This window comes from Epinephelus lanceolatus, chromosome 5 (genome assembly GCF_041903045.1).
Source record: "Epinephelus lanceolatus isolate andai-2023 chromosome 5, ASM4190304v1, whole genome shotgun sequence".
Taxonomy (NCBI): domain Eukaryota; kingdom Metazoa; phylum Chordata; class Actinopteri; order Perciformes; family Serranidae; genus Epinephelus; species Epinephelus lanceolatus.
In genome coordinates, this window is record NC_135738.1 from 42,645,408 (window position 1) to 42,664,812 (window position 19,405).

Genomic DNA, 19,405 nt, shown 5'->3' on the forward strand with positions numbered 1-19,405 from the left:
GTGTTGTGAGTAACACAGCAGCTCAGAGATTTACAATATTTTGGACTCTGCATAGAGCTTAATTCTTCATTGAGCCTGCTTCTTTCAGAGCAATGTGGCTGACCATAAATGACATTCTGGGGGACTTCATGGATGTAAACAAGCCAGTACATTGACAAACAGATGGATAGAGTAAGCAAGATTGCTCACAACAGATCTCCATGGTACAGAGGAATAAGACATAGCAGGCCAAATGCAATACTTGCTAGTGGGATTAGTTTATCGTTGGTTTTGGTGAGTAATAAGATATAATAATAAGAATATAGGATACTGCCAGATTGTAAGCTTTCACAAAGAGAAAGCTAAATGTTTTCTCAAAATTGAATTAGTTGTGATGTTCTGGAGCTTTCTACAGCTGTCTCCACCATCTTCAATTTACTTTTTTTGCTGCTGTAAGTAGTGCCTTCATTTCCTTTGTTGAGTACATTATATATTTTCCAGAGTGAGTACGCTACATATTTAAACCCTGCTTAGAATCAGCAGGTCTATATCTATAGTATTGCACTTTTTGGGGTACATTTGCACAAAAACAAAAACAATAAAAATGAGGTGTCTCACCGTGCAGCTCTCTGTGCAGCCTTCACCTCGTCAGGATGTGGTATCCCTTGATATTCTCCTTCGTACATCTGATCCTCTTCATCGTGTCCTTCGGTCACGTCGCTCGCTGCGTCCTCTTCTTGAGGAGGGTAGTCTTCCCGGTAACCGTATCCATCATGGCCAACACCTTCTCCATAAGTCCCATAGCTGTCACCCCCTCCTTGCTGGTACATGTTATTTTGGTAGGGGTCAGCCATCTTGGCTTACTCGGCCTGCTAGGCTAATTGTTAATTTTACAGCAGATATAAGGTTTTCGTTTGGCTTGTTAGTTAAGTGCAGTCTGGTGTTAAATTTCAGATCACAAAAAACTGCCAATTTGATCTTTTAGTAAACCATGATGAGTTAATTACCCTAAATATGCTAAACAACTAGTATCAGTCATAGGTTAGTGACTGTGTTCATTTACTGTCTTTTAAAATGAATAGTGAATAGTGGTGTTAACATCAAACATCACAAATTCCCCCACTTTGCAGTGCAGGTTACTCAGTCCAGCTTATCCTTATCTTGCTAGTTTTAAGCAGTGTTCTGAATATGAATTAGCACAAGATGGAATTTCTCTCTGTAGGAATGTGTGTTTGTCTCAGTTCCTGGTTTTAGAAGTCGTGGTGGTGTGGCTGGTGACTCCAGAGTCCTGTTAGATCTTGTCTTCAATTATCACTCCTGCAAAATAGAAAAACTCAGTTAATCTAAGTTAAGTTCGTTAAGATAAAAATGTCATATTTGTAAATTGTTGCATGTAGGTACTTGCTATATTGCAGACTATATTTAATGAATGCTCTTTGTCAGTTTTACGTCCTATACTTTAACATGTTTTTATCCTCAAGAATTCATATGCTAATTATGACAAAACTTCAAAAAAATGTCTAATAGGATACAATAATGAAGTGATGACATTTTTATCCTGAAAAGTTATGTGTGTCTCACATAGTCACCATGTAGGTGACTATGTAAGACACAAATATTCTTTGTATCAAGACTGCAGGGCACCGCTGGACTGGTATGGCCACAATCTCTACCACACCTCTCTTCCCACTGAGACACAGAGTGATTCTCTAATATAGCAAACCAGCACAGTCAAGAACATAACCTTACTGTCGAACCATCTTGCTGGTGCGACAGTATGTTCCACGCCCTGTGTTGACACAAAACAGAGCCCTGAGTCTTCCTTCCTGTTCGTGATGTCTTAGAGGTGACTGGGTCATATCCACCATATGGATGCTTTCTCAGCCAGGGAGCCAGTCACTGTCACTGCCAAGATACACCCAGAGCTCAGCTCTTCCCTGCAAGGCACATATTCTCCGTCTGTATGAGAACTAACTAGGAATGAAAAATGGGCCTGGATTTTTTACTCAGCCCGGTGACACACCATCATCCAGCAACAATACACCTTGAGCCATGGGACCCACATCCCATTGTTGAATAAGCTTAGAGTAGTTGCATTGCAATTTACTGTATTAATTAAGTTCTTCAGAATTAGTTAAATTACTACCAATCAAACATTGGTAGTACAAGCAAAGGGGTAGATATTAAGCTAACTCTTATCTGGGCATGAAACTCAACAGCAACATGTGTACACCATGTCCCGAAACGTCCTCAATGGAACTTGGAAGCATTGATCAGTGCATCGAGTTGACAGCACTGCAGAGGGGCTCTATCAACATGATGAAGCATGTGCAAGCAGCAGTGTGCTATAATAAATCTGTTGAAAGCAGATGAATCATGTAGACTTTTGACCCATGTGGTGTTTCCTGATGGTAGCTCTCCCTGCAATGCCACTTTTCAGAGCAACAGGCTCCTCTCTCTGCCTGTCTGATTAAAGAGTATAGCAGATCGACTGTTCTGGAATAAGGCATGTCCAGATGGCCAGTCCACCTTTGACTGTGGGCAGCAAAACACCAAGTCGTGACACTGAAACCCAAACTACATTTGTTTTCACACCGAGGTTAATATGTGGTCACAATATCCTGCATTTAATTATTTTGAGTCTTTGCTCCAAAACACTATTTTTGTGTAGGCACATAATGAGCACAGCATTTGTATTAGTCCTTGGGTCAAAGCAAACCTGCTTGCATCATCTTCTACTCTGATATATACACAGTCATCTTCTGAGTTATCCGTGTGTGTGCAAAGTGCAGAGTGTGTCGTGTTCAAACACAAACCACACATCAGTAATCCCAAATCACATGGATTAAATCTCAAACCACTCTCACAGACAACACAGATCCGTGCATGTGTGTGTGTGTGTGTGTGTGTGTGTGTGTGTGTGTGTGTGTGTGTGTGTGTGAGCCACATCCGCTGCCCTGTATCTTCGTGACTAGTGAAAAAACAGGCTGTGGCCGGAGCACTGCACAGATGTAGTAGATTTATACTTTCGTATACTAATACTTCAAAATCAACATTATTCCAGGACTGTTGTCATCAGCCCAGTTGATGTGATGTACAGTATTTACCTGATACCTGATATCAAATTGGGATATAGCCACAGTCAGTTGCATATGTGGTCTGTAAAATTCACCTAAATTCACCCAAAATCCCTATCCATGCAGTGGCGCTTGTAGCACATTTGGTTTTGCATTACATTTTGCAAGATTATACTGAACACATCATGAGAAAATTATAATTTACTTTCACACAATACTAATTTTTACTGAATAGAGCTTGAACACTTCACAATGTAAATCAAAGGATTTAGGAGGGAACTCAGAAAAGAAGGCCTCTCTACTATTTAGTGGGCTTTGCTACATAGTTATGTTGATGTGGCCTTCAAAATAATAGAATAGTATTAGTAAAACAATAGCAAAAGATACAGTTTGATTTGTTTTTCTTCCCCCATTTGTGGCGCCCCCTAGAGATGACAGTGCCCTAAGCAAGCAGTGTAAAAACAAAATCGGGTAGTGCAGCGAAATGCCGCCTGCCTACTTTTGATCATACAGAATGTGCCTTTTTCGGGGCAATGGGGGGCGTGAGCAAGTAACAAAACGTGTGGCTCAGCGTGTGATGTAAACAGTGACGAGGGAAGTCTTTACAGTGTCTTTCAGGTTTGCATTTCCCTCTTGCTACTAGCTGCTCATTCCTGCTATCAGCTGTTTCCTGTTAGTCCACCGGCAGTGGGTCACAAGTGCGGTGTCATCAGCAGCTCCTTCCACAAGTCAGGGAGGGAATATTTTTCACTTTTCTTGAAAAAAAAAAGATGCTACAGATGATAAGAATGGAAAACACAATGGGACCATAGCATGAAGCCTCACATAGTCCAAATTCAAAGTAGATAACAATATCATAGAAAATAAATATTTTACACATTTTTCTAATTTTTTCCAGGGGCTTTTCAAAGAAAGAGGATAAAAAAATGTGTGAATATGAGTTTAAAACTTATCAGCGCAGACAGAAATTTAGGAGCTTACTAAATACAAAAACACTTCTAGAAAACCTAAATTGATAAGAAAGACTCTTTTTTCCCTTAAGACAACATAGGAGCCATTTGTTTATTATTCCTGTGCATTTCTAAGAGTCTGATGAAAAAAATGGGGTTAAAAACTGCTGTGGAGCTTCAAATTGTCATTGACTACAAGACCCATAAGCCTCGGATGAAATGAACCAATCACTGGCTCTTTAAATACCTTTAAACTACAGGAAATGTAAGTGATGCACATGCCTTCCACAAAGGTCCTCGTTGGCTATCCAGGCCATAGCAACAGCACTGGAAGCTCCTATTGGCTCAAGTAAGATGTCAATGAAAAGGGCAGGAGTTCACCTTCATTTTGAGATCAGTTTGTTTACATGCATTACTTGAGAAATTATAGATAATATGTTAGAGGAATATGAACGTTTGAAAATCTATGGATGTCAAAATGTGTTTGGACCAAATATTTCGCTGGATTTAGATAATCTGGACCCCTGACAGTGTGTGAGAAATGAACTGAGAGCTGTGTAAGCACTGTCTGGATAATATGGCTCTGTGGATTATGAAAATGCTTTATAGGTGAGTAATAACCGTTTGGTTTTTGTCTGACAGAAGCGTATATTGAACCTGCGGTGGTGGTAGTATTTTGAAATGGTCAGCATTAATGGCACCACGAGGAGTGTAGCTTCAGAACGATGTGTCATATGAGTAGGCCACTTAAACAACACCAAATACAGCAGTTGTTTTAAATATAATAATTTTTAAAAAACACAGCAGGAGGGCCTGTGGACAGGCCATCAGATTTCTAACAGTTTATAACTAAAGTGGAAATTAGATTTTAAAATCAGCTGTGTTACATTAAATCCGTTTGTGTCCACATTAACCCACAAGTACGCTAGAACATGCACCCATGCCATCAGATTTATATCATGAGCAACAGAAGAGGCTTGCCTCCAGAACTGCTAACTACAAGCAGTAAAGTGCAGTGCTAGATTACTGTAGACTCTGTGATATACTGCTGTTGTTGATAGCAGGACATAGTTGTAGGACCACACCACTGAACCTGTGCTCACTTAATTCAATCATGTTCCATTTGAAATGTCAGATCCTCTACTGAGAGATTTTCCACTTGTTGTTTATCAGTCATCATAGCCTCTAAAACAGATTACTGTGATACATAGAGAAGTGCATTGTCTGCTTTGTCTGGGGTTGTGGTTTCTTCTGTCTCATAGGGTCCTGGTGAAGGCAGACCATTACACCATTAGGCTAACAGCAGTACACCATTAGTGGTTCGGATGATAGCCACTGGATTTATTACTCCACTTTGTTCTACATAGATCAATTTATGTCCCACTGCTTTATTGAACTGTTGCTTTGTCATTCCTCTCTGCTGTACCCTGGTTAACTCTGCTCTGGTAGTACTGCTGGTTACTTTAACATACACAAGATAGAAAGGGAAATCTTCCTGAACATTTCGCAGAATGGGCTTAAGGCTCGTTTTTACTCCCTTTAGGTATGAAAATAGATATAAAATAGATATGACTGCATTTGAGATGATTCTGATACAGCCAATAGATGGCACTAGAGGGCAGAGGCAAACGTTTTACAAACAACAAACAAGGCAAAGGTGGAGGCTGTAATATTGAACCTTTTAACAGAGGCAGCATTGTAGAGGCGGTGGTCTGTGAGGCCATTAAATACATCCCAACGTGAAGTGAGAGTTCTTTTAAGTATATTACCGATTTGTTTCCTTCCGCCATTATTGAAAATTTCTTCACCATCTTCTAAGGTCATATCTTGCTTAAACCACACTACACTGCCCCCAAGATCTCTGCTGGTACTGCTCTGTTTGGTCCGTATACAATAGCTTTCAGAAAACGTGCACAAACATGGACAAAATGAACCCGTTGTATTGACCGAACGCTTCATCCATCTCCCTCTTCGTCTCTCTCCATAAATGAGCCCTTAGATGAAGGAGTAAGGTAAGTGAGACTAAATGAGAAGTCCTGGGTTAAGCATAATTAGACTGAAGGTCCAATGTGTAAGATTTAGTGGGATCTAGCAGTGAGGTTGCAGAACTGAAACTTCTCTCATTTGCCAAGCATGTAGAACCATGGTGGCTGACGCAAAAATGCAAATGGCCCTTTCTAGAGTCAGTGTTTGGTTTGTCCATTCTGGGCAACTGTAGAAGAAAGTGGTGGACTCCGAGGATGAGGACCCGCTCCGGACATAGCTCTAAACGATTTAGTAATGAAAACACAAAGAGTCTTATTTCCAGGTCACTGCAAACGTAGTTCTAAACACTATGTACCATTTCTGCCAATAGATGTCCCTAACTCCTACACACTGGACCTTTAAGTAGGAGCACATGCTAATGGTCTACTTGTGCTCATAAAATTCCAAAATGAAACAGAAAGCACAGATACTGGTGTAAATTTGGAGACAAAACTATGGCAGAGGCAAAAAGAATTTGTTCAAAAAACTATAATGAGCACAAAACAGCGCTACTAGCACAAAATGTGTCAAGCCATTCAGTTATTCAAAGAAGTATTAGTGCTAGTAACGGTGCTATTGAGCAACAGACAAAGAGTGGTTACATTTGTTTCATGGACACACATGGATGATTGTTTTGATGGCAATCTGAGGTGTGGTGAAGCCAAGTGGTGAAGTCAGGTGGAGGCTAGTTATGTTACTGAGCATCAGTTCTGAAAGCTATATTCTATGTATACTTCCAGTCCACTGGAAAAGATGGTGGACCCTCTAATAGCAGTTCATGAAACTTTTCATGATTCTTCTTAGGCTTTAACATGAAACTCGTATCTGAATAAAGTGAGATGGTATAGCTTGTGTCCATGGAGCCTTCCTGCCCCTCTAGCTGATCAATAGGACATGAGTTAGCTTGAGAGGGTCAGACTCATTCCTTCCTGCGTACAGCTCCATGCATTTTTAAATCCCTCTTAGTATATGCATACTTATCACACCATCCACTGTGCTCAGTAACAACAGAATCTTGCAGTGTCTCAGGCATGAAGCAGAACTTCATCAGAAAGTGTAAATGAACCATATTCCTCAGATTATCTGTCCTCATTCAAACGAGTTATACGTTATCACAATATGCTAAGTGATAACGTTATAACTTGAAATGTTTCATATCAAAACAATAATTATCATATTTTAATTGTAACGTTTCACATTATAACAAGATAAAGAGTGTATTGTTAACACAATAAAAGTTTTTTGTTTTAACATGATAAATTCAAATGAAGTAATACCATGAAAATATCTTGTAATATAGTGAAAAACATTTTTTACTAATCAAACTAGTTGTTCTTTTTCTGGCATGGCAACAACACGCTGCCGTACTGAAGTGCATGTCGGTCTGCATTTAGATATTCTAAACAGTCCCTGACCCCTCAGAAATGACATTAAGCGTAAGTTTAACCTGCCTCCTTGAAGGACTAATTTAATCTTCAATTTAGTCTTTGAGTAACTCAAATTCTATCTCTTGCAGCCGATATGTTAAATCTAGAACAGGCTTAATCTACATGACCAATTTAAGATTTAAGTCTGTGTAGGTCGCTTTGAGTTAAGGCAGCTCGAACGGGCATTCTAGTCTAGGACTAGGCTTAACCCTTGTCTTTAAAACAAGCCCTAATGGCCGGTATACACTGTGCGATTTTGGGCTGTCCCAGACGAAAGATGACCATCATGGGAGAAACGTGGCGATATCTTTGGTTGTGGCTCTAAAATGGTGGTCTTATGTCGCACTGTGAGACAGGTTCAAGGACGGCCGTTGTCAGCGTCTTGCAACCAAAGATAACCTGATATAAAATTCTGATGGTGTCAGAAATTTATGATGACTATCTCACGGTGTGACAGCTGCTACGACCTACATCTGATAATCAACCAATAGAAATGCAACATGAAATGACGCAATGGTCACCGGAACACTGGCGCTAAACCCAAACAAATGATCGCTTGCCATGGAGGTAAAACAAACAAAAAGAAGTCTGTGGAACTCCCAGAAAGAGAAAAGTTTGGTGGAGCTGTGGCAGCAGAAGCCTTGTTTATTTGATGTTTCCTCCAGCTGCTATCACGACTGCCAGAAAAAAGACGCTGCATGGAAGGAAATTGCGGAGGAACGGCAACTTCCAGGTGAGCAAGCTACCTATGGGGGCGCAGATGGATGACATACGCTGATGCAGTGCACGCTGATGACGTTGCATATTGACGTACGTCGTAACCTGCCATTCAGTAGAAACAGCCATCGTACAATCTGCACACATCAAACTTGACGTCGTACCAAAGTTTATTAGATCCACATCTCACAGTGTGTCATGCAATAGTCTTATAAGATTGCTAAAATCGCACAGTGTATAGAGGGCATACGTCTAAATTTGAAACAACTTCACAGATTTACTCCAACTCAACCTGACAGTTGCCTACTCTTCATTTTCTTATACATCTTATTATATGAGGTCAAAACAACTGATCTTGGTTTAATTAGGTAGAAGTAATGAGCAGTAACACTTTGGGATTCTCCCCCTCGCCACCACTGACTGAGACCTGACCTACCCCATCCATTTTCACTTGTTAGGCGTAGGTGCTCACAGATGTATATCTTCTATACTCTAAAATGCTTATGAATTGCTACTCTGCTGAGCTGAGAACAAATTACCAGTCACTGGTTTGTTAATGCTCCCCAACAAACTCAAAGATGTGAAAGCATCATCAGAAAGTACAAAACAAGAGATAAAGAACAGAACATTAAAACCAAGTCTCTACAAGTTGACAAAAATAAAATGTCCTCTGGATCTCTTCTGGTCATGTGTTGGTTATGTATGTGTGTGCACTCAAAGTGAATCATCTTTTCTTGTATGTTATGCTTTTTCTGTTGTTATTGTCTGTTTTAAGAACCATTAACAAGTAAAAGCCAGATGACTGAGGGTGAAAGAAACCCAGACTGAGACAGTAAAAAGACAGAATGAAAGAAAGTCTGATATGACTCAGCAGTGGTTATTTTTTATTGACAGCTGAACGGAGATGAGCGTCAGTCCAGCCATAGATTGTTTTGAAACTGATAGCTGGCCAGCAGGAAATTAAAATCTGGACAGACCGTGTCAGTCTGTCCCTCATCGGTTCATCTCTTACCTGACTGACCCAGCTCTATGTCTCTCTTCTAATAATGGACAGAATTAATGTCATAGGAGAGTCAGCATGGTGTCTGCAGGTTTTAGCAAGTTTAATTTAAGCCTTGTCTTTCCCCTCTGAATGCCAATACCTAGAAGATGCTAAAGTTCATTTACAGAGCACATGAACATATAATGAATCAGGTTGATTTTTTTGTTTTTATGTTTTCCTACAAAAAGTAATGCACTAATATCCCACGTATCCCTGAGCCAGTAATTCAGGCATTGCCCTCACAATTTTGGGAGGCTGCAATCATATTACCAATATGTTGACGAGAGTAACCAGGGAAGCCGCCCTGAGTGGTCCAGTAAGGAGGCATGTTGGGCTGATGTCTGGGTCACAAAACACAAAAATTTCTCCCGGGACTTTCCCAAGGAGACCAGCTCATAACCATGTGAAATATGAGTTAACTCTAAGCAAAAGAGGACTGAAGAGGAAATCATGCCTATAGGTGTGTTGACACAGCAGGGATAACATTAAATGAGAAACATTGATCTACGGGAGAATAAATATTTGGGAGCAATACAGAATGACTGAGAGCCTTATTATATCACATTACATTTTCAGTTGTCACTTGGTGCCTACAGTTTGTGTTTTCCTTTAGGCCTACATAAAAAAGACTTTTCCACCATAAATAGGTGCATAACATTTACCAGAATGCATAAAATTAAATGGTTGATGCTCAGTATTTCCTGAAGGACGACCCCCCCCAGCCCACATTTTGACTGATAGGGGGCAGTAAGGGACCTGGAAAATGGCTAGGGGGGCGCTGGCCCAAAAAGGTTGAGAGCCATCGCAGTAAAGCATAGTCATGGTCAGGATGAAGAGGAGTAGCTGCAAATCTTAAGGTAACTTCCTCCTGACACCCAGCACAGAACAGTCCCCTTTTTAAGACGTCTTAAGCCTTTCTGGGTTGAATAGATATCTTCCTTATTAAAATGAAGGGGCTCCCATGAAGAATTTTGAATGTGGCGCCCTCGACTCTTCTGATGCCTGTAACTAAGCAAGTTTGCAGTCCATCATCTGATCGTGGGAGTAAGTGAGTAGGTAAATCGTAGGAATGTAGGTAAGGATGCATTGGCTTGTTGTTACAACTAGTCCATACCCATTGGTAGCCTTGTCACCTTCTACCTATGCCAGTCCTCAATGCCTATGTGCAGTTTCACATAGATTGGCCATGCCAGTGAGTAGAAAAACGTGGGACAGACAGAATGACACACTGACAGTTTCCGTGATTATGTACAGCATACCATACCATGACTTAGTCATACCAAAAATTAGAAAAAAAACAACAAAACATTCGGCCACAGGGGGAGCCACAGCAATCGGTTGCATTTTAGCCATTTTTAAGCATTTTTCTGTTGTTATAGCGCCACCCAGTTGCCAATTAGAGTTACATTTCTCCAGTCACCTTGAGGCGTCCTGTTCTACACATCTGCCAAGTTTAGTAAAAATCGATAGGGCGGTTAGGCCTAAATAAGAAATTAGCTCTCTAGCGCCCCCCTTTTGTTTGATGGGGTCAATAATGGAGGGGTCCCCTCAGATTATGTGTGGTAATATGGCTACAAAGTTGCGTGGTGATCGGTGAAACCCTTGAGATGTTAGAAGAAGAAGCTTTATTGTCATTGTACACACGATACAACGAACTTTGTTTGGCAGCAATTCCTGTACCAGCTACCGTATATCGAGTGTCTTAAAAAAAAAAAAAAAATTAAAATCAGAAGTGTGCAAAAGAGGCAGTTATACATCTTTATGTGATGAGCCACGCCCTCCACAATATTCATTGCCTTATAGAAGCTCAGTTTTAGTAAGTTTGAGGGAACTTTAGATATTGGTCCCGAGATCATGTTTACAGAGTTTCATGCAGATTGGTCAAACTTCCTGGGAAGAAATCGATTTTAAGTGTTTTTCAAAAAATTCAAAATGGCGGAAAATCTTTATAACCGGAAGTTATGGGTTCTTGAGGCAAATTTGTTCCCCATGAGGAGAGGCATCTCTGTGCAAAGTTTCATGTTTCTACAGCATACGGGGCATGAGATGTGCCCATTCAAAGTTTGCAATTTCAGTCAGTTGCTATAGAGCCCCCTTTGGCCAATTGATGTAATATTGCTTCATTTGCATCCTCCCATGACCCTCTACCACTGTGCCAAATTTCACATGGATTGACCAAGTCAGTGAGGAGAAAAACGTGGAACAGAGACACAGACAGACTTTATTGGGCCATGGTATAGCTCAGTTTCTCAATGGGAGTGTTAGCTGTAGTTTTTCCTCAATGACACTGGTAGAGAACTGGAAGTAAGTCAGTGTTGCCTCGGCCTACTTCCACTCTCAGAACGCAAAGTGTGAAAAACCTGAACTAAATAAGGCAACAGTTTGTGATACTTTAAACCTGAACACAATGTAAAAAATCCCTATAAATTCTTGGAAGAGAGCCTGCTCTTTCAGGTTTCTATGTGCCATGTATTTTGTTAAGCATTGTTTATACCTGACCATACAGAGAAATCCATCCATCCATCCATTTTCTAAACGCTTATCCTCTTGAGGGTCGCGGGGGGACTGGAGCCAATCCTAGCTGACATTGGGCAGGGTACATCCTGGACAGGTCCCCAGACTATCGCAGGGCTGACATGTAGAGACAGACAACCATTCACACTCACATTCCTACAGTCAATTTGGACTCACCAATTAACCTATCCCCAATCTGCATGTCTTTGGACTGTGGGAGGAAGCCAGAGTACCTGGAGAAAACCCACACTGACAAGGGGTGAACATGCAAACTCTGCACAGAAGGGCCCCCACACCGGGATCGAACCTCTTGCTGTGAGGCGACAGTGCTAACCACCACACCACCATGCCTCCCATACAGAGAAATATAAAATATTAAATGCACCAAATTCCACTACATGCCATACTGTTCTCTGTCCTCCCACTGCTTGTTGCTCTTCTTATGCTGCCATTGACTTAATTCTTAAACGTACCCAGGATTTTGTCTGTGTGTGTGAGACAGATAATTAGTGGTACAAGAGATGAAGCTTGCCTGAAACAGATGCTGGCTCAGATTGGGATGTGATGGTTGACTGATTTTACACTTAGTGATTACATAAAAACATACGCACACACTAATTGTCAAAACTTTTGCCTGCTCATTCATTCTGTTTAACTGCTCTGTTATGAACTCTGATGCCATTCCAGATTCAGCCACACCCTCCTGTCCTCTATATCCCCTATTCTGCCATCACCACCACCTGACCTACTCAATCTATTTACTCACCTGTTTCCCATTTCCCCTAATCAGTTCAGTAGTATGTATCCTACCAGTTCATTTCCACAAATATTGCCCCAGATTTTTTTCGATTGTTTTCAAATTAATTATCGAATGAAAATTTTTGATGGATTCCCTGGATTGTAAACTTCCCCAAACCAGCATTCATTGATCACATATATAGATTTTTAATAGACATGACAATGCTATAAAATGTTCCAATAAGCTGACAAAGGAATTATTTGCTTAAGAGTCACTCACACATTAAAATACTGAGAGGAAACCTCAAAACATGCAAGAATGTTAAAAAAGAAAAGAAAAAAAGGGTAGGAAGCTTGCACATAGGCTATACCAAAAGCATAGAGATAAACAATTTATAACACACACTCACATACATGCACACACACTAATGTGCCTGGTTATAAATGTTGCAGGTGCAGCTTGTCCCATCATGAATATTAGATGAAACTTTGATTTCCTCCAGGCTAGCAGCTAGCTCTCTAGCTTCAGTCTGTTCTTACATCAGTCTCAGTTCACAAAATAGTACACACGTGTAAAACTTAATCATACCAGCACACTTTTAATGTGTATGTTAAAAGTGGTCAGGATGACCACAGCATCCTTCAGTGTGGTACAATGGCAGACTGGCCATCGGGACCTTCGGGACGAATCCCGATGGGCTGGTCACCAAGTGGGCTGGTGGGGCTGGCCCAGTGGTCAAAGAAAGAAAGAAAAAAAAAGACTAGTGAATGTCAAGTTAGTTGCTAGCTGTCAGTACTACAATGCGTGTCCCTCCCATGTTGTTTGTTAGCTGTGAGATGTTCAGAGGGAACGTAGGTGTCAATCTTATGTTTGCTTGAGGGAGGAGATCAGAGCGGCCTCTTCCAATACGAAAGAGGCCCTCGTTTTTCTTGAAATCTGATTGGCTCAGCCACAGTCATCAGCCATTACTCATGGCAGACCAGGCTAGTTTGACCGTTAGTGCCAGCTACTGAGAAAGGAGAAAGACAGAAAACATGGATAAAGCCGGTAAAAACAAGAAAGGGTGGTGCAGAAAAAACTTGAATAAAAAAACTTAAATCTTTACAAGAAGAGGCAGCAAAGTGCTCCAAAATAACCGACCTGCTTGGCCGCGGCGTTGGTTGACGGGCTGAGGCTGCTGGTGTTGCTAACGACGGAGATGGAGCTGGAGCTGGAGCCGACAGTGCCATTATAGCAGGTGTATTAACATTAGCTAACGTTCGTGAGTGTGTAATGTGCAAAGTTGGCTTTAGCAAATTGCGTATCTCTTCTAGGTGTCCGGTTCAAGAGGCCAACTAGGCTTCTAGGTATTGCATTAAGTCATTATTATTTAAACCTGTACTAAAAGAAAATATGTGCTTGCTTTTTTTCCTGTGGATGCATGCAATTAACATTAGGTGGTGCTCCCAGTCCCAAGGACAATGAAGCTGAGGGACAGACTAATCCCATTCGTGATGAGGAGGAGGATGAGACCAGAAATATGACAGGTGCAATGTGAAGGCATATCCTATGCATTGCATTTTTTCCAGAGGAAAGCCAAGTGAGATTTTTTGTTGTAGTAATAAGTTGACTAAAAGTTGACTATAGGGCCTGTTGCCCAATTTATACTTCCTTAGTTCATGGCTGTGAGCCATGGAGATATACATTGGGCAGGGTAGGGCAGACAATTATATTGTGCATAAAATTAGATGCATTAGGATAGAGTCATATGCTCTTATTTTAAGTTAAATAATAAGCACATAGCCATAAGTGGCCAATTCATTATTGCATTTTTTTATAGTCTGGAATTAAACAATAACTGCTGATTTTTTTATGCAGTTGATTCTGAGGACAGCGTTTGTGTAGTGTGTACAAGCATATAGAGGATTATAGGTAAAAACGTGTGGGCCGGTGCGTGGGCCAGTACGCCCGAATGTCCTGGGCTGAATTTGTGTCCCAGTCCCCCCCTGGTCTGGTAGGTGTTCATGGGTGACAACACTTCCTGAATCTGTAGTCCTTTTACAGTCCCTGTCATTTCTGCCCAGAACATTGTCTAACTGAGGCCTCTAGGGCATCCCAGATTGACTGGCTTCCCCTGGTGCGAAGACACAACAGCTCCATAAAAAGATCCTCACAGATTGTGGAGTTTCTCACTCTATTACACAAAGTCAGCTAGGATCTCAGCTGCCTCTTTCTGATCAGACATCAACCTGTAAATAATCAAGACCCATGCTTTATAACTAATGCTGTGTTCACAAGGAATCAGACAGACGGCAGACAGACAACACCGTCTGGATGGCATTGCAAAAACAAACCGACAGTTCAACAGAATGGCAAGATGGTAAAGCATGACTATATGTTGCAATGGTGATGCCGTATTGTTACAAAAATTATTTTGTGTTTTTTTATTTTATGTAATTTTTCTGGTAATGTCCAGTAATTATCTGGATCATTCCTTTTATCGGCATGTGTGAAAGAGCTATATAAAATCCAGTTTTAAATTTCCTCGTGGAGGACGGCAGAATGTTAAAGTAGCTTAACTCTGAACGGCCATGATGTCTCCTATTCTATGCTGGCCCCATCTAATTTTACCGTTCTGCACTCCTCCACTAAAATATCTGGTTTGCCATCCAGTGTCTCTCTGATTTCATGTGAACGCAGCATAAGAGTTCTCATCCCTGCCTGAGAGACTCTGTGATGAAGCAATACAGTTTGTGCGATGCAAAGTTTAGTGAAGCCAGATGGACGACATTGTTTGCCAACAGCAGTGATTTGAATTTCACACTTTTCAGATCCTTACTGTGCCTTGGTTTTCTGCTCATCAATATTAACAGGACCAAACAGTATGTACTTTAAATGTTTCTCTCCAGAGATGATAAACACATAATCAATAACTGAATGTTTTCTTTGTGATATTAGTTTTTCACATTATTCTCCATCATTCAAAATCCAAAATCTATAAAATTGCAAAGAAATCAAAACAAATCCTCAAACTTGAGAGAATGTCACAGCTTTAGTGTGACGTATTCCCCTTTGTTTGTGTTTCATATTCAATATACAAGTTTTTCTTTGCACCTCTGACTTTGCCTGACCTTGGTCATTATAAAATGTAGACAAATGTTCTACAGGGATTCTGTGTTGTGCTTCTCCGCTGCTCATCTATTGATTAGATCAACTTTCATTGATGGACAGGAACTCTGGGAAGTGACCACAGAGCTCCAATGCAATTGGTTTACTGTTAGTATTCAGGCAATAGTGCTGCCTCAGAGTTGAAACTAAAATCATTTCCACCATCAGTTTTCATCACTTATTGATAAAAACCTTGCTCCAATGACTGACAACCTTCTGGCAAGTAATTTCAGTCATCTATAGTACTGTTGCATTTATTGTGAGCAAATTCTGGCAAGCTTGTTAGCTAAGGAAAGTCTGTTTAACACTACCTTTTCAGTTAAATGACAGCAGAAACAGAAAAATGATTAAATGAAAGCAGCTAAACAGAGACTATGTATTAAAACACATAATAGGTGGTGAAGGAGAGCAGGAGAGGATTAAATGCAGGTATCAGTACTGGCGCAGCATTGTAGCACTGGTTTAGCAACAAGGACACTCACAGGCCAATTGCATGTGTTAAATCATCTCACATGATGCTTCTCAGCTAATCAAATCTGCATTCCAGTAAGCACTGCTTACTGCCCCCCATATTAAAAATTAACAAATGGCAAAGCGAATGTGCTGTGTTGTCTAGTCGCATTGGTGTAAAGTTTAAACTGGCAGGTCTCAGAGCATTGCAGTTTCAGGTTGATCAGTGTGACTCATCAGTCTGAACTGGGCTTTAAGAGCTTCACTGTGAAACTGTGATTCTTTCATTTTGTATCACGATTCTACTGTGCCTCTCTGTGATTATATCATGACATGCAGTAGGAGATGCCAGCTAGAAACACCACAGCCAATGGTACACCGGCTGAAGCACATCAGCCCTCAGCCTGGACCCACAGATAAACAATATCATGGGAGCAGTATTGTACAGTCCTGCCTGTACTTCTGCTGCTGTTAGTCATTGTGGTTATATATTATTTAAGAGTTCATCCATCTACACTACACACACAAACACACACTGCACTGATGCAGTGCCCAAAGGATGAAAAAACCTTTTCAAATGGATAGAGGGCCAACATACAGTGTCTCCAGTGGGACCTACTGCTTAACATACATCAAACCTCCCACCTACTTCAAATGTAACAGCAGCTGTTCCGAGCTACTTGCCCCTCCATGACTCCTCTCACCCACTCTCTCACAAATCTAGCCCAGACTGCTGGTTGAAGCTTTGTCATGTTTTTGTCTTGCCTTCTCTCTGTTAATGTTTACTGTATAACGCCATATATATTGCTGCCTTTAATGCAAATTCTTTTAAATATTGTATACCTGTATTGACGCAGATCCTAACCCATCTGCCTCGACTGGAAAGAACTTTGGGTCAACTTTTGTTGTTTTAAAATGTGTTATATGAATAAAAATGATTTAACCGGACTTGAATAGAATAGTCCCACCAGGGTAGTTTGTGTCCCTACAGCTTTTAAATATTGATGTATTTTTGCAACCAAACCAATGAACCCAACACAGAAACGTGCTGCAAGTAGCACACAGGACAACAGAAACTGTTTCCAGAAGACACTAAAAAATATATTTACATATTTGTTGCTGCTACGATTTCTGGGTTATGAAGTTTTTGAAGTTGGCTATCTTCAAATGGTGCTGGAAAATGTTTCTTTTAGGGCTGTCAAACAATTTTTTTTAATTACGATTAATAGCAAATTGCGATTGATAGCATTTTTTCTTTTTTCCACAATCTATTTTTTTTTTAATTAATTTTTCAAATAGAACAGATATAAAACACAGTAATATTTGGTCATTCCAATCGTGACACAACAAAAAAGTAAGTATTAAGTAAAATAAACCAAGACAGAACAAAGAAAAGACAAATTCTACAAACCAAGTCAGTATCCAGAACAAGACAAAGAACAAAAAAAGTTAAAATTAAAATGTGTGGGTATGATGATAAAAACAACATAAAATACTACATAGTATAATATAATGGTTGTTGGTCAGAAAACTGCCTGTCACATTAAAATTTAGTTTCTCTAACATACATATTTAAACATTCAGCAGTATCTGGAAAGTCCAGCTCTTGTATATGCTTGAAAAATGTCCTCAGTTCATTATGCAACTGATTCTGTCCAGTTTGACAAAATTAAGGACTTCCCTTATCCACAGAGTTTGTGAAGGAGGTATTGGGGACTTCAACTTGAGTGTCTGGCTTGTAAGGTAATAAAGACTGTAAAGACTGCCTCAAGTGAAGAGAGTGATACTGTGAGTGGAATTACACCAAACAATGCAATTATATGATTTGGTTCAACAGATTTTCCAGTAACCTCCCCTTTAGTAATCTAAAGATTTCCCCCCAGTAGGTCTGTAAGGCAGGACAAGACCAGAACATGTGTACGTGGCTCGCCTGTGCTTGGCTATACCTGTCACAAGTTGGGTTCACATCCTTATAGATCCTAGAGAGCCTAACCTGGCACGGTGTACTATGTTGCACAGATAGGTGATTGTGCACTTTATCAAGGACACCCTCCCAAAGTTCCTAAGGAACCTCCTCTCCCAGATCTAACGTGTTTTAATAGAGTTCAAAGAGACCACAAGGAATGAATCTGAGCATAGATGACATCATTTCTTTCAGGGCAGATACTAGCTTGAGGAATGAATGATTAAATGCATTTTTAATCACATGTTTAAAATTCCATTATTTTGCATTTCAAAACAGTTTTAAAGTTCAACGAGGTGAAGTAAAGGGAGTAAAGAAACAGAGTGTCTTGACTGGGAATCAAATTAATGCAAAAAAATTTACTTTATGATGTTGACTTTTATACAATGTCCAATTGGTGTCAATATTTGTGCAGTTAGATCATTTCAATTATTTACTGACGTCCAGTGATCCCCGATTAATGCGACAGCATTTCCACTTTTCAGGAGTTCCCGTTTATCTGCTTTCTCTGATTCATACAGGTCCTGTATGCGTGAAACTATTGCTCCCCCCGACAGTAAGGCATATGACTGGGCACAGCATGCCAACCTCAGGACGTCTCTTAGATCCGAGTCTTCACGATGTTGACTGGTCTGCAGTCAGTTGCCACCCATTTAGCAAGCGCTGCAGTTAACTTCTTCGATTTAGTTTCATCCACAGGACTGTGGCGATTCACACACTCCAAAAGAGGGCTTTGCCGACTACGGTGATTGGCCGCTGACATAAGTCTGATTAGCTGCACCTGTGTGCTCAGCCTTTAGCTGTTAGCTCAAACTCAAAGTACTTCAGTGATATTTTAAGTCTGTTTGACACAAGGCGCATCTTACTTTTGACTTGTCAACTGAGCCGTTTTTAAAGATAAAAGGCTCCATTCAAAAGCACAATGGTGCAGTTATTTTCCATCACTGCGGCAGCAAGAAAAAGGAAGTCGCTGAAGCAGCTGGACTACAAGTAAGGGTGTGTCGAGGAGACAAAATAGCAGCATGCAATTAACGCAATTTCAAAAATAATGCATTCTCTTTGGACCCTAATTGAGGTCATCCTCATTAGGTTCATAGCAAAACACTATCCATCTGGTAGAATCTAAATATCAAAATACATGCCCCAAGGTCAGTCTAAATGAGAGAGTCAGGGGAAACTACAGAGAACACAATACACGACTCGAGACAACACTCCACTGTCTGTGAACTGAGAGGAAACACCACAGACAACGCTTCTCTCCCAATGGGAATGGAGATGCTTAGTATACTTTAAGCTATAGGCTAAACCTCATATTTGGCAGGAAGTCTGTTTTTATGACAACCTTTTCAACTTATTGATTTTGGGAAGAAACAGA

At 40.5% G+C, this 19,405-nt stretch overlaps 1 protein-coding gene across 1 annotated transcript in view; it reads right to left on the reverse strand.

The window, feature by feature from the left end:
- Positions 1–19,405, reverse strand: part of LOC117261642 (synaptic vesicle glycoprotein 2B-like) — a 72,316-nt gene that overhangs the window by 41,725 nt on the left and 11,186 nt on the right. Inside the window, exon 2 of the mRNA XM_033634037.2 lies at positions 598–1,296. Within this exon, the coding sequence (XP_033489928.1) occupies positions 598–833 (236 nt within the window). The 5' untranslated portion in view covers positions 834–1,296. The remainder of the gene's footprint in view (positions 1–597; positions 1,297–19,405) is intronic.